Source organism: Callorhinchus milii, unplaced genomic scaffold (assembly GCF_018977255.1).
Source record: "Callorhinchus milii isolate IMCB2004 unplaced genomic scaffold, IMCB_Cmil_1.0 Scaffold25, whole genome shotgun sequence".
Classification (NCBI taxonomy): domain Eukaryota; kingdom Metazoa; phylum Chordata; class Chondrichthyes; order Chimaeriformes; family Callorhinchidae; genus Callorhinchus; species Callorhinchus milii.
The window spans coordinates 2,653,197-2,676,335 of record NW_024704766.1 but is presented as its reverse complement, the minus strand read 5'-3'; the positions used below and the strand labels follow the sequence as shown (position 1 = coordinate 2,676,335).

The 23,139-nt window shown below is 45.1% G+C and overlaps 1 protein-coding gene across 1 annotated transcript in view; it reads left to right on the top strand.

Moving 5' to 3' along the window:
* Nucleotides 1–308: 308 nt before the first annotated feature.
* The window catches only part of igsf9bb (immunoglobulin superfamily, member 9Bb), a 132,522-nt gene continuing 109,691 nt past the window's right edge, over nucleotides 309–23,139 (top strand). Inside the window, exon 1 of the mRNA XM_042343825.1 lies at nucleotides 309–616. Within this exon, the coding sequence (XP_042199759.1) occupies nucleotides 553–616 (64 nt within the window). The 5' untranslated portion in view covers nucleotides 309–552. The remainder of the gene's footprint in view (nucleotides 617–23,139) is intronic.

Below are 23,139 nucleotides of genomic sequence, written 5' to 3'. Positions count from 1 at the left end.
GGGGGGGGGGAGGGGGGGGGGAGGGAGGGGAGGGAGTGAGACAGAGAGGGAGGGAGGGAGTGAGACAGAGAGGGAGGGAGGGAGTGAGACAGAGAGGGAGGGAGGGAGGGAGGGAGAGAGGGAGGGAGTGAGTAAGTGGATGAGTGACTAAGGCTTAAGCTGCGGGAATGTAATCGAATAAGAGGGAGAAGGAGAGAGAGAGAAGGAGAGAGAAGGAGAAGTGGAGAGAGAGAGAGAGGAGGAGAAGTGAAGGAGAGATAGAGAGAAGGAGAGAGAGAGGAGGAGGAGAGGAGGAGAGGAAGGAAGGAGGGAGGGAGGGAGGGGAGGGTGAGAGAGTAAGGATGCAACCAGGTCTACATTGAAGGGGACATGACCCCAGAGGATGGCCTCGAGCTGATGGTCAGATAAAGAAGGAAAGGAAAGGAAGAGGGAAAGAAAGAAAGGAAAAGAAAAAAGAAGGGAAGATGTTTGATTGGTGCCGTGAAACACCTCCAAGAGTGAGGAGCTGTTGAGCGATGTCCCACTCAGAGCTCACAGTGGGGTGACTGTACTATGATTTGGTATGTGGCCACTCTGTTAGCCAGTGTGGTCAGCACCAGAGGAGCAGCAGCTCAAGGTGAGTTGAAGTTCATCACCTCCCCACCCCCCCACCCCCCCCACACCCCTCCACCCCACACCCCCACCCCTCCCCACACCCCTCCACCCCACACCCCAACCCCACCTCCTCCTCGGCTTCCCAACTCCATCCTCCCACCCACCAGATCCCACCTCCCAGTCCCCTTCTCCCAACTCCCCCCACTCCACCCTCCAGCTCCCAACTACTGTATTCCCAATTCCCACCCCTACAGATCCCACTCCCCCCCCAACTCCCATCCCAGTCCCCAGCTCCCAACCCCCAGGTCCCATCTCCCAACCCCCAGGTCCCAGCTCCCAACCCCCAGGTCCCATCTCCCAACCCCCAGGTCCCATCTCCCAACCCCCAGGTCCCATCTCCCAACCCCCAGGTCCCAGCTCCCAACCCCCAGGTCCCATCTCCCAACCCCCAGGTCCCATCTCCCAGCTCGGGCTGATCCTAGGGGTGGGGGTGGGGGGGAATTGAAATTGATGGGTGTCCTCTGCCCCGGTGGGAATAGTGCCAGGAGGCTTTCCTTTATGTATATGTGTGTGTGTGTGTGTGTATATATATATATATATTTTCGTGGGTTTATTCGACTGACTTGTCTGTGGGTATCGCTTTCTCCTGTTATTTGGGTTTCTGATCAAAGTGATTGACTTGTGTTTGAAGGTTAAACCGAAAGGGGAAAAAAAAAACTTTGGGGTTTTTAATTTTTGTGTCAAAGTTGCACGGATTTCCCATACGTTAATAATTAAATGGCAACGGTGGGGGGAAGGGGTGGGGGGTGGGGGGGGGTGGGGGGGGGGGGGTGGGGGGATTGTGGTCCTCTGGAAAGTGACTGTGTTCTGGGAAACTGTTCCCAGTTTCAGCAACTTTGTGATGTGCTGTGTGCTGTTGTGTTGGTTGAGCTGTGGTTCTCTGTGTAAGTCAGGAATGACCCTGGAATGTGACTTACAGCGTTATGATGAGTATAAAATTATTCTCCTTCATCCCAAATGTTTAGTTTTGTATTATCATTTAAAATCGTTCGAAACGTATCACTTAAACGACATCCATTAGTTTTTTTTTGAGGGCTGTAAATTTTTTATGCTTTATATATATAATATATATAAAGGTGAAAAAATAATAACTTGCATCTTTTAAGGGGAAAGGATTCAGCCATTCAGCAAACTCATTTGATCTCAGGAGAGGCTGAGAGAAAGCATTCATTGCGCTGTTCTTTTTTTTCTATTGAACAAAAAGTGACAGTGGTACCAGTTTTTTTTTTAAATTAAAAAAAAGGTGAAATATTCAGCTGTGGGAAGTGCGAGAGCCACTAATGAACCAATTGATCAATAAAGGGCGTTCGGTTTATCACCGGTGAGATGTATTTTCAGTATTAAGGCGTGTGACCAACGTAGTGGTACCATTACGATACCCCCCAATAAGTCTTAAAAGAAACGATGATGTTTTTTTTTGGTGTTTTTTTTTAGATAACAATGTAGGTATAACACCAGGTATTTCGTAACCTTAGTGCCTGTGCGTTGTTGGAATAGATCTCTGGCATCAATCTCACAGTGACTGACCTCCTTAAATGAAGATGAGCAGTTGTTGGTACCCTGTGTGGTCCCCTCTTCCCCAAAGCCCACAGACTCTCCTCTCCCTCTCTTGTGTGTTTTTTTTACACACACACACACACTACGATGGGTTCGGGGCGAATGGCTGTAGTCATAGTTCCAGTTCTGGTTACAGAGCGATCACTGAATCATGTTCCAAAGCACTTGGGGGTTTCTCAAAGGAGGGGGAGAGGGGGGGAGGAGAGGGGGGGGAGAGGGAGAGGGGGAGAGGGGGGGGGGAGAGGTGGGAGGGGGAGAGGGGGGGAGAGGTGGGAGGGGGAGAGGGGGGGGAGGGGGGGAGAGTGGTTAAGGTTAGTTCTGGTCCTGTCGGTAGAAATCCCATCCAGTTCATGTGCTGATTTTGATGATGTTCTACTCTATGTGTGTGTGTGTGTGACTGTGTCTCTCTCTGTGTGTGTGTAGTGTCGGTGTGTGTGTGTGTGTGTAGTGTGTGTGTGTGTGTAGTGTCTGTGTTTGTGTCTGTGTGTGTGTAGTGTGTGTATCTGTGTGTGTAGTGTCTCTGTGTCTGTGTGTGTTAGTGTCTGTGTGTGTAGTGTCTGTGTATCTGTGTGTGTGTAGTGTCTGTGTGTGTAGTGTCTGTGTGTGTGTGTGTGTGTGGTGTCTGTGTGTCTGTCTGTGTGTGTGTAGTGTCTGTGTGTCTGTCTGTGTGTGTGTGTGTAGTGTCTGTGTGTCTGTCTGTGTGTGTGTAGTGTCTGTGTGTCTGTCTGTCTGTGTGTGTAGTGTCTGTCTGTGTGTGTAGTGTCTGTCTGTGTGTGTAGTGTCTGTGTGTGTGTCGCAGTTTCTTGCGTTGGTTGAAGCTTTATATTACGCACCGAATGAGCGGAGTGGGCAGTGTGTGTGTGTGTGTGTGTTTCCCTGCGATAGAATAACAGTCTGGTCGGTGGGTCCAAGACTGTGACATTATTATTAACCATCAAGTGGGGTGTGTGTGTGTGTGTGTGTGTGTGGGTGTGTGGGTGGGTGTGTGTGTGGGTATGTATGTGGGTGTGTGCAAAAAAAAACCCACAGCGACATTGCGGAATATTGCAACTGCATCTCTGCAGAGATCAGAGGGGGTTTTAAAGAGAGAGATTGATTGCCTTTTGGAAACCGAGTCATGTTGCTTTGCTATTTGTCTGGCTTTGGGGGGTGGGGGGGTGGGGGGGGGGGGGGGGGGTGGGGGGGAGAAGAGGACATCATTGTTTGCAGATGGATTTAGATTGTGTCTTACAGCTCTCACAGGTAAAAAAAAAGAAGAGGGGTCGCCTCCAATTGCCTGGAAATAAATGTCCAGTGATGTGGTGGTGGTGGTGTTGATGGGGGGGGGTTGCAAGGAATAATTTGATCCATTGCAAAGGGACACACACACACACACACTGCAGGGAGGGTAAGCTCAGTAGCCAATGGCGAGCCAATGGCAAGACCACGATGGCCACTGGGGGAAAAGTTCCTGCTTGGAAATTTTGCTGCATTACAACTTTCCCAGGATTTCATGGCAACGCTTTTCGTTTCTCTGCACATATTAACACGCAGCCTCAGGCGTAATGATGTCATCTCTGCACACACTCACACCACACTCACTCACACTCACAACCACACTCACTCACGCTCACACCCCCTCCTGTGCTCCCCCCGTAGATCTCGAGCAATTGGCGTGATTATCGAGAGCCGAGCGTCGCCACCTCAATCAGTTCACTTGCGGTGAATAATTGCGGAGTGAATTGAGAAGAGATGGCATTCTCTCACTCACTCTCACTCTCTCACTCACTCTCACTCACTCACTCACTCACTCAGGTTGCTGTGTCTTTTTTAATTGAATGATTCCAAGGTGTTGGTATTTGGACAGCGGCTGCGAACAGAAACTTCCGAAGAAAAAGTGTCGCTGATTGAAAAAAAAATGGTTATTTTCCAAGCGAACAGTGCTGTCGTCGCTCATGTTCTTAAAATCTGCGGGTTGGGGGGGGGGGGCGGATGAGGGGGGCAAACTGGTTTCGTGTATTATACAGAACAAAACTATACAAAGGGTTTGGAAGAAACACGGCAGCCAATTTTGCAACCTTTCTCAAGCAGGAAATCCCGATGCCCCTGACACAAGCTCACACGAATGGTCAGTCCAACCCGAAACTATTTATAGATGAGCGCTCCAATTATGTAAGGAATGAATGCCCACGTGAATTTTCTTGATTAATATGGAAAAACTGATCCCGCGATCGCAAAACTCAGCAGCAACATATTGATACATGGTGCTAAGTGTGTTTGTGTTGGGAGCTTGCCAATAAGTATAAACATATTCTGATGCTTTTCCCCCAATGGCTTAGGAGGCAAACACATTGCCCAGGGTGGTACTGAGTCACACAGGCAAGGAATGTGTTAGATTTGACCCATTGTCCACACTTAGTTTGTTCATCTTGTCCAGAGGAATAATGAGTTGATACCATTCACCCCAGTGTCCCTGGAAGAGAAGCAGTGCTTCCGATTTAGTGACCTATAGCGCCTTATCACATCTTCGAGACGTCTCAAAGCGCTTCACAGGATATACTGTAAAGCAAATTGACTGTATATTTTGTGGGCGAAACGCGGAGGCCAATTGCGCACAGCAGCGTCCCCACAAAGAGTCGTGGATTGAGTGACCAAATTATCATTATTTATTTTTGAAGGATTTATTACCGCCAGAAAAGCGATCCACCAATCGACTACCAACCGGGTTCCTACTTACTGCTAGGTAAGCAGAGATATGTTTGTGGAGTAAGGAAACTTGCCAAAGGTTTTTCCTCGCCCGCCCAGGAATCAAACTTTGGTCCTCTCGCTCGTGAGGCAAGCGCTCTATCCAAAACGCTACAGGACTCCACAATCATTGGGTGTGGTTCAATGGGTGGTCGCACCCTAATACCTTGCCAGTTTTCTGGAGCGGGAGTGCAGACATGGTCTCCACTTTGGGGAGATGGTGGCTATGAGTCCAAACCTGTCCTTGCTGTGTTTGCAGGGTAGCACAACAACAACAGCTTGCGGGGTAGCGTCCAGGAACGCTTGACAGTAGCGGAGGAGGGCGGAGGAGAGGTGACCGTAAGCACAATCAAAAAGGAAGGTCTTTGGATGAGTTTGAAAGTGGGGAGGGAGGGGTCGAGAGCAGAGGGGGTGTGAGTTTTAACTTAGGTGGTCATTGTAATGCATGAGCCATCAGGGGAGGGCTCCAAGATACTTTTTCTAAATAGTAATCACTTTGTGCGACAAAGTACCACATGCATTAAAGGAAATGGAAATGGCCAGGCTAAATCAATCTCGGTCGTATACTTGAACTGAAGACCATTTTTTTTCCGAGGCATTTAGTTACGAGTTCATTTGTAAATTGGTCTACTCTGTAGACCCGAGCTGACACGTCCTATAATTCAGCTGCTGTTAGAAGTAGCATGGGTTAGTTTTTTTTCCCCGGAGGTCAAAGCTAAATGTGTCATGTTTTACCACCGGAGAAGTCTTCACTTTCAAGGGTTGCAGCACTTTCTGTGTTCACCATGTTTGGCTGTAAGAGCCCATTGAGATGTTGAAGTCAAAAGTCAATGGATTGGGGGGATCGGAAATTAGACCTAGCACACCCTTTCTTCTGAAATTGATTGTATTTAGTGGGGTGGAGTATTTATTATCCACTAGAACAGCTAGGGGAGACCTTTGTTTAAGTCAAAGGGGTATTGTTTCATGTATATCAGGTAGAATGTCCGGATGATTAGGGTGGTTTTCTTGGTAGAAAATGGGTACCTCGGGAAGAACAAATGCTTCTGAATGATATTTTGTTCAGTGTTGAACAAGTCTTGGACTTAGGAGTTCACCTAAAGATGAAGCTTCTATTCGGACACTTGTCACACTGGTAACAAACGGTAACGGCAGTAAGGTTGGCAGTCTGTCTGTCTGTTGCCTTGTGCAAGGTCAATACTAGACTTGAAATGGGTAGCAGTGTTTTAGCGCCTCAGAATTGGCCACAAGATGGTGACAAACTGCTTTTCCTCCAACATAAATGACAACACGGATGTAGAGTGGTATTGATGGACCGAAGACCTATTGTTTTTCCTTTTATTGATTCAGTTGTTTGCACCCAGTGTGGAAAGTGCCCGTAATCAAAATTATGAGACAGCAGCTGAAGTGGTGAGAGGTTCCACTGTGAGCATTTTTTTCCCGCAGCCTGTGATGGAGAGCAAATGGAGCGCAGCACGGAGTGGATTGCCCAAAGTTGTCTCTGATTGACTGGAGGTAGATTGGCCGAGGTTTGAATTATTTCCGCTAGCAAGTTTATTTTGCTAATTCTCTCTAAAAGGGCAGCTGGAGGAGGAGAAGTAGATTTGTGTGTCACCCGCATATATTTGGAAGTTTGCCTTGTGTCTGCGGACGACATCGCCAAGCGGGAGCATGTAGGTGAGGAAGAGAAGAGGGCCAAGGATAGAGCCCTGGGGTACACCACAGGTGACCGGGCAGGGAGTGGGAGGAGAAACTGTTTGAAGAGACGGTTGTTTCAAAGGCATCATTAGGAGTTGTTCCAGAGACAACCATCCTACAACCTGACTGCGGTAAAATCAGCGATCGCTGAGCGACAAGCCTGTGGAAAATGTTGTCACATTAGGTAATCACTACAAAACCTTCAATGCTTTCGTTGTTCAAGGTGCAGTCTTGCATGACTGACATTGCCTCAAAACATAGAGTTGATACAACCAAACTAGAAATGCTTTGCTCCTTCAAGACAACATACAATAGAGACATGAAAGTATAATATGCACAGCCCCAGGGAGATGGGAGTGCAATCGGACCAGTTGTATGCCTGTCCTGAGAATAAATCAATGCTATCTAGCCTCCAGTCGACGTATTTGTCTTGAATAACTGAGAGTGAGCATGGCTCCTGTCAGTGTACCGTGGTCACATCCAGGTTTGTTGTGCTTCCAGCACACTGATACATTGATGGGAACATGTGGGTGGGTGGTTTGAATGTGTTAAGTAAAAAAAGTCAGCCATATTGTTAATACAGGGTGACCAAAAAGTCGTGGTACCATTAGATGTCCAATAAGTCTTCAAGAAATTACGATTTTTTTTAGATAACAGGGTAGATATCATGACTTGTTGGTCAACCTGTTGTTGTTCCCAATGTGCTCAAATCGTGCCCGAGTCCTTGTCCTATCATTCAGAGTGGTACCTCTGTGTCACTTCCTCCTTTATATAAGCTCAGGGGCAAGGTGGCCAGAGCTGATGATGTGTGATCACTTTGCATAGGCGTTAGCTCTGATCAAGCCTAGCGTCAATGTTTGGATCCTGTCGTGACTTAATTAGAAGGCTCGCTCATCATTGGGAAGGTTGAGCAGATGGCAGAAGATGTATTTCCCAATCAATGTACCTGTGAATCAAGATGATTATTACTGCTGCGTTACTGTGAAGTTATTTTGAACTATTTTAAAAACGTACTTCAAAGTAACAGCCCAGTCTTGCCAAAGAACATTTTGTTCCCAATTTTAATTCAAAGGGAAGTTCCTGCCAAACCATATGGAGTGTCTCAGTGACTCAGCAAGTCGGTGGTGAATAAATTAGCATTTCTCTACGACGACTCAAATTTACGATTTTTTTTTCTTGGTATCAAAATGGATTAAACAATTTCCCGGATAAAATTGGCCATTCAATTCCTGGTTTGTGAGTTTGCGAGGCAGTAATTACTGTGTGCCAATTGGTTGCCATGTTCACCTACAAAATACAGTCACGACACATGACACTTTGAGATTGCCTCCTGATGCGAAAGACACTGTCATTACTACAGCAACAACAACTTACTTTTCTATGTAGTTAAACTGCTGTAACTTCCATAAGCGCCTTTCAGCAATGGAGCTGAAATTGCAGGAAAATAACTATACTTGGCATTCTTTTCACATTAAATTCTTTTAGTATCTCATCTTTCTTTTTCTCATTTGTTTATGTCTTTGGTGTGTAGAGATTTCTTTGAACAACATAAGCACTGTAAATCGGGAAGGTAATTTAATTACCAAAAAGCCATAGGAGGTCCACAAATCCCCACCTTGTTTATGAGAACAATGTTCGTTTCATACTTCGCAAGGTATCAAAAGCAAAGGCCATGTGGAGAAATCTCTTAACCATTTAATTGTTTTTCTCTATCAACGATGAAATTACAATTAGATGGGTTTACCAACAACGTGTACGTGTGGATCAGCACGCATAATGGGCAATAATTAATATTTAGGAGTGCCTTTCATATTGGGAAACATCTGAAAAGTGCTTCACACAGATTAACTAGGAGTCTGAGGCTGTGCTTAGGAGTGGGGGTAGGGGTGAAGCTGATGGTGGGAGGGCGAAAGCATGGTTGAGAAGACATGGTTGACAATTTACAAATGTCTGCCCCACAGATTATTTGATCATTAATTCATTCAGCAACTCCGCCTGAATAAAGAGATTGATCGAAGACATGCCCCTTTCTTTTCGGTGCGATCAGACTTGTAAATGTAATAATAATAATCCTTGCAACTTGATATAGCGCCTTCTCACGCCTTCGAGACGTCTCAAAGCGCTTCACAGAGTATACCGCCAAGCGAATCGAATGCGGGCAAGACGTACTGTTGTCCTAGAGTGAAAGTCGTCAATCGATTGCCTAGCTTCAGTGTACTGAACAGTAGAAGTGCATTACTGAGAACATTTTGTGTTGGGATTATGTTTCCGCGTGTAACTGAATCAGAAATTCTATGCAAAGGGAATGAATGGGGGAAAACACTGAAACTTTGTTGAGTGGGACAGAACGGGAAGCAGTTCAGTCAATTGAAACCCAACACAACATACAGTCGCGCTGTCTAATAGCCAAGCCTCTTGTCGTATCAGGGGAATGGGATTGAAACGGTTTGAACCTAACAGGCAGCCTCCTGATTCAGAGGCAAGAGTACTGACACTGAGAAAACTGAGACCGACATTAAGGCTGTGCAGCGGAAGAAAATGGGAAGTGGCTCAGAAGATTTAGGTTCTCAACCACCGGTGTAAAGTACTGCAGGTTTATATTGGGTTTGGAAAATGGGAATCCTGTTTGAATTTGTATCCATCTAATTTGTTGCGGGGTTGCGAATATCACTGAAATTGTTGATGTGTGTCTAGATATGAAAAAGAAACACCCTTATAATAATAATAATCCTTGCATTTGATATACAGCTTCGAGATGTTTCAAAGCATTTTACAGAATATACTGTAAAGTGTAGTGACTGTATATTTTGTGGGCAAAAATCTATCTAGGTCAGGGGATCATTAGCAATGGGTGCCTGTACTATATGAATGCAAGTTATTGCGGTCGTTGGAGCCCAGGATTGTTGTCAACCTCATGACTGGATATTTGATGCGTAATCCCCAAATCTCAGTAGAATCGCAGCTCTGAGGAAATTCTCTGATTTTGATGGTAATTTTGTATACAGGAGATGATGCTCATTAAACTGAGATTCCCCCTCTATTAAACAAGTATGATTGATATCCCAATTCATGAGGTAAAATGTAATAAATATGTCGCTGGTCATCTGCCTTCAGTGATTAAAAGTGGCATTTCAATTCATTGTGTTGAATTCTATTGATACAAATTAATTGGCAATTTGTTCCAAATCAATTATTAATTTTTTTTTCCCTCTGGAAGATTTGGATCAATGAGTTAGAATTTTAAAACCGAGTCTCCTCTTTAGCAACATGCTGCCTGTCACAGCTGAAACTTTAATTAGACTCAAATTCTGTGAGATACCGTACAAGCTATTTTATAGGACTTTTTCTTCTGGTTGGAGAAAGCTGATCAAGCACGAGTACTGATAAGAGGTCATCGACCTGAAATGTTAATTCATTTACATCTCTCCATAGATGCTGCCTGACCTGCTGAGTGTTCCCAGCGACTTCTATTTTTATTTAAGCATCTCCTCATTAGTCTAGGGATTTTTTATACGGCTTTTTGCCCAGAACCAATTTCGGCACAAACTGTTTAGCAATAACTTTGCACTTTTTTTTATTTTCAGCAGTTTAACTCGTTGAAGTTCTTTCACACTTTTTTCAATGATATCACACTGCTTTACAAAATCTGTCGAAGTCTGAATCACCTGCCAATGGAATGAGAATCCTGCTCCTGGCTCTCTGAGATGCATCCTGACCTCGTTCAATACAATACAAAATTACATTTCTATAGCGCCTTTCCCGTCGGGAGGACGTCCCAAGGCGCTGGACAGTCAGGGATTTGGACCCGAGCTGGGATCAGGGAGGGTGGAGGGCAGGGATGATAGGAGGGTGGCCGAAAGCATGGTCGAAGAGGAGGGTTTGAGATATGTCTTGAAGGAGGTAAAGGAGGGAGTGAGGTGAAGGGAATGTGGGATGGAGTTCCAAAGATAACAACTAAAACTCGAGTAGAGTGAGTCCCACTTTCCCAGGTTGTTTATTGAATCGTAGACGTGTTTTGTGTTTCCTTGGGTTTTCCTGCCCTGTCAGGAATAACACAGAATTTCCTAACTGTTCGATGCGGCTTTGCATGAAGGTTTTGTTCCCAGAGGCACAGTGCTTGTTTCCTGTCTCAGCGAAAAATATTGCTTGCAACTCAGTAGAAATAAAATCTCTGCGGACATCAAAGCCCGTGCAGGCGGTAGGTTAACATTGATGCTACTATTTTGTGAAGCTGATTTATGATTTCAGCAGATGCTACCATCACACAGCCGTTATCTGAACCACACCTGCTTCAACCAGAAGAGGCAGAAATGACCTTGAGTTTAACATTCAGTGTGTTGCTGCAGAACTTCAGATCCTACTCATGTTTTCCGAATCGTTCTCTGGAGAAGGAAAGTTAAAGTCACAATTTCTGGTTGAAAATGTTCAGGCGTCTGAGGCGAGGTAGCTTCAGATTTCCTGCAGCTGAAGCGGCAAAGGAAAGAGCGGAGAAACTAGGAGTTATTGAAAGGTTATCAAGAGCGGGAGCAGAACGGTTGAAAGCTCGCCTGCCAACGGTGGGGTGAAGGACATGAAGCAGAACACTGCTTGAGAGAGTGTCCAGGGCAGTCAGCTCACAGAGGCAGGTGGGGCAAAGCCATGGAGGGAATGAAAAGTGAGGGTTAAAACGGCAAACTTGACCAGATGGGACATGAGGAACCAGCGGAATTGAGCGAGGAAACAAAATGTCAGGATCACAAGATTGGTTTCGATGAAGAACTCCTTCGTCCCAATTGATGTCATCGTCTCAGAATACCCACCCTACCATCTTCTCACCACAGCATCAAGCTGTTTTTTGAATGAGTTCAGTGTCCCGGCCTCAATCACGCTTCTTGGTAACTTGACCCGTTAAATCGGAGTAAATCAGAACTCCCTGTTATCTGTCCTGAAATTGCCTCTTGCAATTGCAAACCTATCTCCTCTTGCTTTGTGGTCTTGGTGCATTCCGAAGTACTGTTCTGCGCTTACTTTTCCAAATCCATAAAAACATTTTTTACACTCTTAAGTTTCTGTTTGAGAGGTCTACTTCCAACACTGAGGAGCCCTAGCTTGTCTAATCGTTGCTCGAAACTCATTCCTCAAACACTTGGGGAATAGTTCTAAAAAGGAGAAATACGAAAGGGAAAACGGAAAATAATTGCACTATTAAGGGAATAGTTTCGAGAGCTAGCGGAGGCCTGGTAGACTAGATGGCCTCATATTGTTGTTGGAAAAATACTTTTAATTATTATAACAATACAATAATCCTTGCATTTGTTATACAGCGCCTTATCACGTCTTTGAGACATCTCAAAGCGCTTCACAGAATATACTGTAAAGTGTAGTGACCGCGTGTTTTGAGGGTGAAATGCGGCAGCCAATTGCGCGCAGCGGTGTCTCACCGACAGCCATGGATTGAGTGACCAAATTAAATTCACGTGTAGGAAAAAGACAAAGAAGACAGATTCGTCCTGAGTTTCAAAACTCCCCTCACATAAACCTACACAAGTTCTGGGACTTCCATTGTAGAGATGTAGTCAAAAGATCAAAAAAAAATTCTTATTATAAAAGATCACACCTCCAGACCTAAAAATTGGAATCAAAAAGATTCAAACTTTGCAAACTTTTTTCCCCAGAGACAGTGAGTGGAACCAAACTGGCAGACTTGGAATTTGCATGAGTTTGGGGATGTTCCACACTCCCGGGACAATTCCCAATTGTGTATCCTCTGTCTAAGATCCAAAACGTGACATTTTTGTACCTTAAAAAATTCAGTTTGATTTTAGTTTAAGCATTGGACGTGGGTTGCTCCCTCTAGTGCTGCAAATAACGTAATGCTCCTTCCAATGCAGCGTGATTTTTCTTTCGTCTGCGAGAAGTAGGTCTTTGTGGGTGTCCTGTAAAAGCTCCTCCCACCACACTGAAGGCAGATGCCCACCAGATAGCTGATGAGCGCTCCAAGATGGTACCCTGGGTGAAGAGCGCCCTATAAATGCAAGTTGTTATCGTCGTTGCTACTGAGTAGATTTGTAATGGAAAGCAAAACGATGAATATTACCGAGTGGAGATCTGCCGTGAATTCTTCTTCACGTTAATAATGAATGATACAGATGATATTTGTAGTGTGTAATGTCATCATCTGTTGAAAGCAGCTGACTCAATGAGCCCATGGGACATACCAGTAACTATGTCTTCCAGTTCAAGGAACATGCATTTAGCTCACGTCCCTGCTTTAAAGCTCATCAGCTTCTTTTCTCCTTAATGCATTGGCTAGTATTCGTTTCACTGGCAATCTTTATGTGACATGATATCCAAAGTCTGTGTGAATTTTCACTGCGACCCCTTTGTGCTCCTCAGCACTGACTTCAACACAAATTCAACAATAATTGGTCTGAAGCAAAACGAAGAGTTCTGGCCTTCAGAATCCAAGTTGACTGTGTTCAATTTGCCCACGTGTGGAGAACTGTAGCTCAGTGGTCAGAGCACTCGCCTCGCAAGCGAGAGACCTGAGTTCGTATCCTGGGCAGGGCGAAATGTTGGGCAAGTTTCCTTACTCCACACGCTTCTGTTTACCCAGCAGTAAGTTGGTTGTTAGTCGATTGGCGGGTCGCTTTTTCGGGGGTAATAAGCCCTTCAAAAAAAAAAAATAATAAATTGATCCCTCAAACCACGACTGCTTGTGGGACGCTGCTGTGTGCAATTGGCTGCTGCGTTTTGCTCACAACATATACAGTCAATTCCCTTTACAGTATAGTCCGTGAAGCGCTTTGCGATGTCTCGAGGATGTGATGAGGCGCTGTATCAAATGAAAGGAATATTATTATTGCTATCTTTCCAGGTGTTTGTAGGATCAAACAAGTTTACAGTGCAGACCTGATCTCAGACCAAACTATTCGTTCAATCCCACTGCCCTGCTCCATCCCCCACATGCCCTTCCAAGCCTTTATCTTTCCTCCATCTATCTACTTCTTCCATGAAACTCCTAATCAACTCTGCCTCTTCCAACTCTTCCACGTGTCAAGAGCCTCCTCTATGAAAAATTCACTCATGTTACTTTCTATTATAAGCCTCAGGCAATGTGGCCCCTGTGATTTGAGATAAAGCAGTTTCTAGATACCTCTCCTGCTTTGTTGCTTCTGTTATCAAGGGCAGAAAAAATAACTGGGATTCCCCAACCCTAATTATCTGCCTCATTTTCTTCAGTCGCCTTTCACGAAGGACTGATTCCTTTAGACAATCCCTGTTTCGTGCTTTCATTTAATGGGTTTCGGCACCTTCTCCGCCTGAGCTCTTGCCCGGTGGGCAAGACTCCTCCAGTCACCCACATTAATCTGTCACAGACTTTTTCATCTGAGTCACTTTAGACCAGATTGCCTTTGACGTGTGTCACTCATTTCTTGCGTACAAAACTGAGTTGATGTTTTAGCTCATCTTCAGCTACTTTTTGGCAGGTCATTCCAGGTCCTAACCACCAGCAAACCACTCTTAACTAACCACTAAGCTACAGGCCTCCACAGTAACCGTTGCTGAGAGGAACGCTGGCTGTGGCTTACCCTCAATGTCTTCCAAAAGACTAGAATGGTTGATAGAGTGTGTTCGGTGGCTGGTTACTCAGCAGATTTTGAGTGAAGCAGGGAGTTGAGTTCATAAATCCTGCTGTAGTGACCTGATGTCTGAAGCTGTCCGGGTTAATGACTTTCTGCCCATGTTAGTCCCGCTTACTTGCACAATCCCCCTCAGGCAATGAATTGGTTCAAGCAGCGGTGCTCTCACCACTCAGTGCTCAAATTAAACTATTTAACATGAAAAATACACAGCCTATGAACCTCAGGTCTTTAGCAGATGTATTGAAGAAGGGGTTGAATGGCACGGCTCTCTCTGGTTTCCTTTTTTTTGAGAGGAAAGAGAGCCACGGCTGAGAAATCAATAGCTCAGCGCTTTGTGATTTGCCTTCGTTTGCAGGTGAGAAAGCAGCAGCTGAAAGCTCCTGTCGTTTGAGTCTTTATCAAGTGATCGGTATAAATCGTACAGTCGCCCAAGTCTGCCTGAGTCCCGTTGAATTTCCTACTAAATCCACTTGATTGTACCCGCACTAAGTTGTATTAACCATCGCACAACTCGTAGCATCCCGAAATCCCCGCCATTCATGTCATGTCTCTTCAATCCACGACTGTTTGTTGGGACGCTGCCGTGCGCAATTGGCTGCCGCGTTTCGCCCACAAAATATATGCAGTCGATTCACTTTACAGTGTATCCTGCGAAGAGCTTTGAGACGTCTCAAAGACGTGATAAGGGGTTATATCAAATGCAAGGATTATTATTATTATTGTGACTGGAGCTCAGCCTCATGTCATGACCACAAGAGCAGTGCTGTACTTACTCACTGGCAGGTTTCCTCTAACTGACAGTTATGTAAACCATAAGGCTGCACTTATCTCCTCCCTTTATAACTGAAGACGCATCAAATGCAGGATTATTATTTATTTCACATCCTCTCTCTGTCAATGCTGTGCAGCTTTGGAGGCTGTGTGAATGCTTAGCGACCTGCATGCAAACCTGATTCGCAAAGCGAGAGGTTTTGACGGAGAATATCATAAGATCTTTATTACGGTAAGAATCCAGATGGCTGGCTGGTAACACAGAATAATAAAAATAATCCTGGCATTTGATTTAGGGCTTTATCGGGCCTTCAAGACGTCTCAAAGCACTTGGCACTTGCCTGGGAAATGAACCCAGGTCCTCTCGCTTGCGAGGCGAGTGCTCTAACCACTGAGCTGCAGGACTACACCTTCAGGATTCCGGGGAGATTTAACCGCATTGTGCTACTTCTAGTCGAAAGTTTTGCAGCATTCACCGCCAACTGTGCTGTATGAAGAAGGGTTAACACTTTCGGTCCTGAATGTCAGGACATGCAGAGTGAGCCGTAAAAACCTTAGGGCACTGTCGGAGTCTATTCATCCATTGTATCAATGTCAGTGTGTTTGCTCCGCTAATAAGGCTATATGTTTCCTAATCCCAATCCCCTATTCTTTTCCCGTATCCATTAATTCCCTCCACATCGGCACGTTACTAATTCCCCTTTAAACGCCCCCAAATCAGCCCTGTTCCAGCAGGGCTCCTGGCAATTCATTTTGCTTTGGATAAATTTCCGGGCGAAAAAAACCTTCCAACTTCTCCTTTCAAGCCAACGCACCAGCAGCCACTCATTCATTATTTACATCTATTAAACAAAAGCCTCTCATCATAAATAAACAGGAAGAAGAAAACAAGCATTTTGAGCGTTGTAAAGTGAACAATTGCAGCTGGCCTTTTTCTGATGAACACATTACAGCACTCGGCGCAATGTGTTGCTGTTTAGCCACTGCTACATATGTCACTGTAACTGCGGAGAGAAAGCTCATCCTGTCTCTTGTTCAGCTTTCACCTGTGAAATTGGGCTTCTCAGTGACGTAGCCCTTTCAGAATGCAAACAGCCGTGATGGTAGAAGAGCGCATTGCAGGCGGAGGGGATATGACGGCAATGTTCTGTGAAGCGCTTTGAGACGTCTCGAAGACGTGATAAGGCGCCTTATCAATTCCAAGGATTATTATATTATTACAAGAGAGAGAGAGCCAAGGTTTGGTGCTGTAATTACATTGAGTCCCAGTCCAAGAATCTATCTCTGGGATTCCCCATGTGTAGGAGGGAGGCATGGAAATCTCAGCTTGGTTTGGATACTCTTAAGCAACGGTGATGGTGTTTCAGACCCCCCCCCCCAAATATGTCCTTAATTAATTGAACACCCTTTGTTTCTGCTTGTTTTTTAAAGAAAACAGCTTCATTAAGATAATTATTAACGCCCAGCCGGTTGCAGGAAGAATATGCTGCATTCTCAGGTTTTTCGGACTGGTGAAACCACTTCATTTTTTTCAGCTGGAATTAATGTGAATGTTTCAGAGATCTCGGTGGAGCCAATCTTTCAGGTGGCACCCGATGCAAAGTCACTCCTCTTAGAAAGGAAATGTTACCTTGCGAGATCATATTTAACAATAGCAAATGAAAATTCTCGCCAGTTGATATTTCTTAGTTTTCTGGCCCCGAGACTCACACAGAGAGAGAGAGAGAGAGAGAATGAGAACAGCCATCTCGCGTTGCCTTGTTCTGTGAGCGGACTATATGAAATGTAGCACTGGGAAACGCCTTTTTTTTAGAAGTTCTTGAGTATTTGTTGGTATTGCTGGAGTTGAACCAGATGAAAATCGCGTAGACTTGCCATTGAGTCTACAGTTTCAAGATGCTCCCTCTCCCTTTCAAATCACTCCATGCCCTGGCACCTGTTCGATCTGCTCACACCCCACTCACTTCCCATGACTTTGGCTCAGGTTTTCCTCATGCCCCTCACCCACCATTGACAGTTTTGGCTTCAGCCACCATATCACTCATTTTTGTCCTTCATGATGGACGATAGACAAATGCAAGTTGTTGTTCCTGAAGCACGTGGCATGCCAAGAGCAATCCTCTTTAAGATTCTTGTTCAATTAAGCAGTGAGAGCAAATTAGATGGCAGTAGTTATTGATTTATGAATTGAAGGACAGGAGATTGCGAGCTTTGTATATAGTAGCAAATGATGTTTTTGTGAGTGAATTGTAATCACTGAGGTAACACTGGAGCCCTTGGCTGGCTGCGGTAAAGTCAATTAACTGTATTTATTGAGTTGTGTTTACGCATCCAATGGGGATGTAAGAGTGTGTATGTGTTAACAAAATATTTCATCAACAAATTGGAATTTCTCAACCCATGCCAGACTCCTTTCCCCACAACTGATTCGGAGAGGATCCAAACCAAGCTGAGAATTCCCACCTACACATGGAAATCCCAGAGATAGATTATTGGCATGAGCTCTCCCTCTCCCTCTCTCCCTGGAGGGGCACATCCTGCTTACTAATTCCAGGTGCCCAGCCGACAGTGTCAAGTTGTCCTTCCAGCATGAACGGGTGCTTTGTAGACTTTGTTATGTTTCTGGAAGGGAAATGCAAAGTATTGCTTATGCGGCCCACAGAACGTTTGTCAAATAGGGATTCTGGCCAGAAGCAGCTAAGAGGTTGGGATACCCAGTCTTATGTAATGCAAAGAGCTGTTCTGTACCAGAAAAAGTGAGTCCTCAATCAAGTTTGACGATTTGGATGGATAGCTTCGCGCTGGGAAAAAATCATGAAATGTTGCTAAATTAGTAATTAGCTGTTGAAGGGAGAGAAATGGTTCAATTTCTAATTCTTTTCCCTACACGTCGAAGTATTACCGTTGCCCTCAAATGATGAATGTGACAAGTGAAGCCGGGGAGAAATGAATGGTCCATACTGCAGTTGTTATTGTGTATGAAAAATCTTTTTTTTTTTTTAATCGAGCAAAATATTGGTTATGTAAAAGTAGGTCCACAAATACATCAACGACCACTTGCATTTAAGCAGCGGCCTTCAGGCAGGATAGCGTCTCGGAGCGCTGCACAATGGTGGGGTTTGATCTTGAGCGAGGGAGAGGGAGAGGGCGGAGGAGAGAAATAACCCTCGGCGCAGTTGAAGAGGTAAGTCTATCAAGCCATGAGCGAGAGAGTCTTCTAAAGGTGTTTTTACGTGCGTTTTCCGTTACCAAGGAAACCACTAATAGTGGGCTAATAAGAATCTTTGTCACTTGTGTGTGTGTGTAAAAGCATATACCTCACCTTGACCATCCTTACCCTGGAACGGTTTAAAATATTTACCAAGCAATTACAATAAAGAACAGGACTTTGTACCTGTAGCAGATTGAGAGTGTGAACTGCATTATCCATTGCAAGCACCAGAGAAACGTGAGGAACTCTCTCACGTTCTCTCTCTCTCTCTCCCTCTCTTTCTCTCTTTTCTCCCTCTCGGGGCATCATTATTGCCATTTCTGTCAAGGAGCAATGGCCAACACAGGAGCTGTGCAAAACTTGACCTGGATTGGAATTCAATACTTACACGAGACAAGCCAGTAGCTGAAGGATTGGTAATGGCACTGTCATCACTCTGGTTTGTGCCGTAACGTGTGTTTGTTTCAGATGTTCTTCAACATCACTTGTGGATCATTTTGACATGGGCTTAGACCTACCTCATTGACCACATTTTAGTCATCTCTTCCCACTTGTCTCTCCCCAGCATCGCTCCTCTTTGGCTCTCACCCCAACTCAGGTGCCTTCCCGCAGTGTCAGGCATTCTGAGATCCCCTCCTGATGTTAAGGACACAATGTAAATTGTGTTATCGTAGTCACCATCACTCTCTATGTATCTCACTCTGTCTCTCTCTCTCTCAATCCCTCCGCCTTGGCCCCTCCCTACCTCCCTCCCTTCCTCCCCATCTTCAAATCTCGCCTGAAGACCTTTTTTGATCGTACTTACAGTCACCTCCCTCTCCCGCCTGGATCGTGGTCAGACTCCGCCACTGTTAAGCGCTCCAGGACTCTACTCCGTGTGAAGGGCGCTATATAAATGCAAGCTGCTGTTGTTGTCTTTCTCCTTTCACTCATCATCTAATGGTAAGGCATGAGCTCTGAATGAGCTATCTATGGTTTGTAGAGCTGTATCTGAGGGCTGTGATTATCCTACTGTGCTAAGCAGTAAACAAGCTCCCTCATAAATCATATGATTTAATATACAGGATGTGGCTGTTGAGAATAAGCCTGTTTATAATTTTCCAATTTTATACTGGTGGAAATTTTAAGTTTTAAGGGTTGGTGTGGCTCCCCAAAAAGATAGGAGAGGCAATGAAATGGGACTTACTGCTCCGTAAATGGCTCTGCTCTTTGGTGCCGGGTGCCTGACACTTCTGGAAACCCATCACATTGCGTTAAAGCATCCAAACCAGACCGAGCTCCACATATGCACGTCACCGACACATGGGAGTTTCCCTGATCACCAGAGAGTGTTAGGTTGGCAAGAGCCATGACTTGGGGAGCCCCAGAGTGTGAGTTGGGGTACTGCTGGAGTTTAACTTGCTAAAACCAGATAGCTACGACAACAACAACAACTTGCATTTATGTAGCGCTCCTCGTGCACGGTGGCGTCCCAGAGCGAACGACGTTTGAGCCGCGGGAGGTGACCGTAGGCACGATCGAATAGGAAGGTCTTCGGGCGCAACCTGAAAATGGGGAAGCAGGGGGGCAAGGCGGAGGGATAGAGGAAGAGTGTGCCAGGGTTACGGGGCGTAGTGGATGAAAGCACAGCCATTGACAGCGCTCGTCAAGCTTTCTGCTGCTTGTCCAGTCAGGACCACTCTCTCATGCAGTAAGTTTCTAGAAAGTGAACTGCGTTAAAATGCAAATTTCCGATCAGAATTAGAAAAATGTGTCGAATTGGAAAATAAATAATGACACCAGAAGGTTCTGTTGCCAACGGAAATATTTACAATGCTTTACTTTCTTGGCTTGTCACCTTGCAAAATGCTATTGATGTTTTAATGTGATACAGTAAATGGTTTACATGAAATGTGCATAGAGGGTTGAAAGGAGTAGGTTTGTCTGTGAAATTGAAACAAAAAGCAAGGAAGCCGAGTAAATTAATTCTGCCATTTAGCTGATTGAAAGGACTTGGACAATTCTTAATGACAACAACAGCAAATTATACTTGTACAGCGCCCTTCCCGTCAAAAAGACGTCCCAAAAAAGGCGCTGGACAGACAGGGGTTTGGGACCCCCACTTGGGAGACCTCAGGAGGGGCGGAGGGCAGGGGTGCGTGCGGGTGGGAGGGTGGCCGAAGGCACTGTCGATGAGGAACGTCTTTAGACGGGACTTGAAGGAGGCAAGGGAGGGAGTGATTATTAAGCTATTGAAGGACTACAGTACCAATTGATGAAACAGAACAACAGTCGCAGTCCTGTCGCTTTATTTATTCCCTTCATTGACCAGAATCAGCCCATGTAAAATTGGGTTTAGGGGAAGGCTTCAAGCCATGTTTGATGCATGTGCAATGTGACTGTGGCAAGTTGCTTACGACCTTTCCTTATGGTGCAGTGTAATAAGTAAGCCAAAGTAATTTGTAGGCTACACATGACAACATGAATTGAGTTGCCATGTGGCCAATGGTAACTCAATGTGACTGGAATTAATGCAATATAATGAAATAATCTGCCAGAAAGTGCCTATTATTGGTGGACCCTGGTTCAAGGGGTTGGGCTTCCTGGTGTTCAGGTCTGAGCCCCGCGGAGTTAACAAATGGAAAAGAAAGACAATTTAAACGTAAAACATCGGGAAGCGAAACGAGAGTGAAGAGGCATAGAAGGGAGACAGGAAACTTCGGGAGAGTCAGTCTTCCAACCAGAGAGAAAAAATAACAATAATAATAAATTGGTCTTCAAGAGTCTCAAAGCGCTTCACAGGATACACTATAATGTGAATTGACTGTAAAATTTTGTGGAAAAACCCGGCAGCCAATTGCGCACAGCAGCGTCCCCACAAACAGTCGTAGATTGAGTGACCAAAATTATTATTATTATTATTTCTTTATTCTTTTGAAAGGATTGGTACCACCGGAAAAGCGATCCGCCAAAATAACAACCGGATCGCTTTGTCCATTCTCTAACGGTGTTACTTCACATAAAGGGGGGAAAAAAAACCTCCACGTAAAATGCTGAGTAGGCAGCACTTTGGCTCTGGCTCCGATTGCTGTCGCTGCTTCCAGTAACAGAGAGATAATTGCAGCTGAGAAAGTGCACACACTGCAGTATTCAGGCTGCTTGTTGCTCCTGTGTTCTGCAATGACAGCGTTCCAACGTCGCTTTTATCTATTGGAACAGACTTCTGCGGCTTTGCGGCCTGCTCGCTTTTTATTGACGCTGACCTTCAAGCCTTTGCATTAGCCATTCAATCACATTCAGGTCAAAGTTGGGTTGGGTTGAGCAACATTAGCCTTTTTCTGATGAAACTCCTGCTGTAGCTCGGATGACTCCATTGAATTGTTACCATATTGAGACGCTCGCTTCTGGACGCCTTCGGAATTGCATTTGGTGCATATTCGCATAAAGACCATTATAAAGTGTGCTGCTTGTTCGCCACTTCGGCCTGTTTCACAACCGGGATTGCATTGTCTCGGAAGACTTACTTTCTCAAAGATGGGTACCACATAAAACCAATGTCCCATCCATACAGCATGTGACGAGCTCAGGTTTTTATACCTCCACCTCATACTCTGCCAGTCGTTTCCAACTGCAGGTGCAAATTGTTATAGTAACAATCCTTGCGTTTGATAGAGCGCCTTATCACGTCTTCGAGACCTCTCAAAGCGCTTTATGTGGAGATTGTGTATTTTGTGGGCGAAACCTGGCTACAAGGGCCACTCCTAGCTGATGGGACACAGCAAAGGAAAGTCCTATGTAGTGCTTTGATATATTCTCCCGACACGAAATACGCTGCATCAAAAGCAAAGATTATTATTGTCGTTCCTGCCCAGTGTCTTCACTGTGACTCCTTTTGTTGGCTTTTTTCACTGCCCCCGTACAGTCGCAGGCAGTGTTCTTCAGGTAGTGTGTCCTTGGTCATCTCACTTGCATGTTCAGAGGGGATTTAATGGAGATGTATTACGTTTTTAAATAGGACACAGAAAATAAACCTGCAACAGTATTTGCTGAGGTATTGAACCAGCGGAGGTTGCGGGGCAGTTTTAGCACAAACACAGAAACAGGAGTAGGCCATGTTCACCATCTGGTTCTTAACCAGTACATTTGCAAATGTAACTCCCCCCACCACCCCCCCTGCAATTTGTCCCTTGTGTAAAACACAGACAAAAAGATCAATTACCATTATAAAGTCTTTTCAGTATGCAAACCTCTCCGGGTGTTCAGCTGTTAAATAGGACTGTGCCAATCAATGATCGTTGTAATTGAATACGGGATTTTTTCTCTGGGAATAACCAGATGTGTGCTGGTGCATCCAGCAACACTATCTGCCGTTTGAGAATCAAATGAACTCCGCAGACACCAAAGCATTCGGAGTCCACCTTTCAGAGTAAATACAGGACACCTGGTGAGGGAGGGATGCTGTTATTGAACCTTCGTTCGCCCTCAACCCTCCCCGAATGTAATTTTGTATTGTATTGCAGTCTAGCTTCTAATACTGCTCAGGTCAGGGACTGTCATAGCACTGATCAGGCATAAAGTTATCGGTGGTACGACAGAATGTTATGAGAATAATAATAATAATAATAATCATCCTTGCGTTTGGTACAGCGTCTTATCACATCACAACCGCGACAACAACAAAAACACTCCAATCTCTTCAGCTGTTGCCCTATCCAAACTTCCCTTCCTCAACAGGTGTTGGAATGGGTTGTGACCTTCCAGCTTTGTTCCTTCCTTGTCGCTCCAGGTTAGCGCTGAGCATTTGAAGGGGTTAGACTGTTGTTCCTGGGCCACGGTGGAGGGGATTTCCTCTGTGGGTGGTGTAATCGTTAAAGTCACACTTTTAAATGGGAGTTTGCTCTGCAATAGGTCGGCCGAATC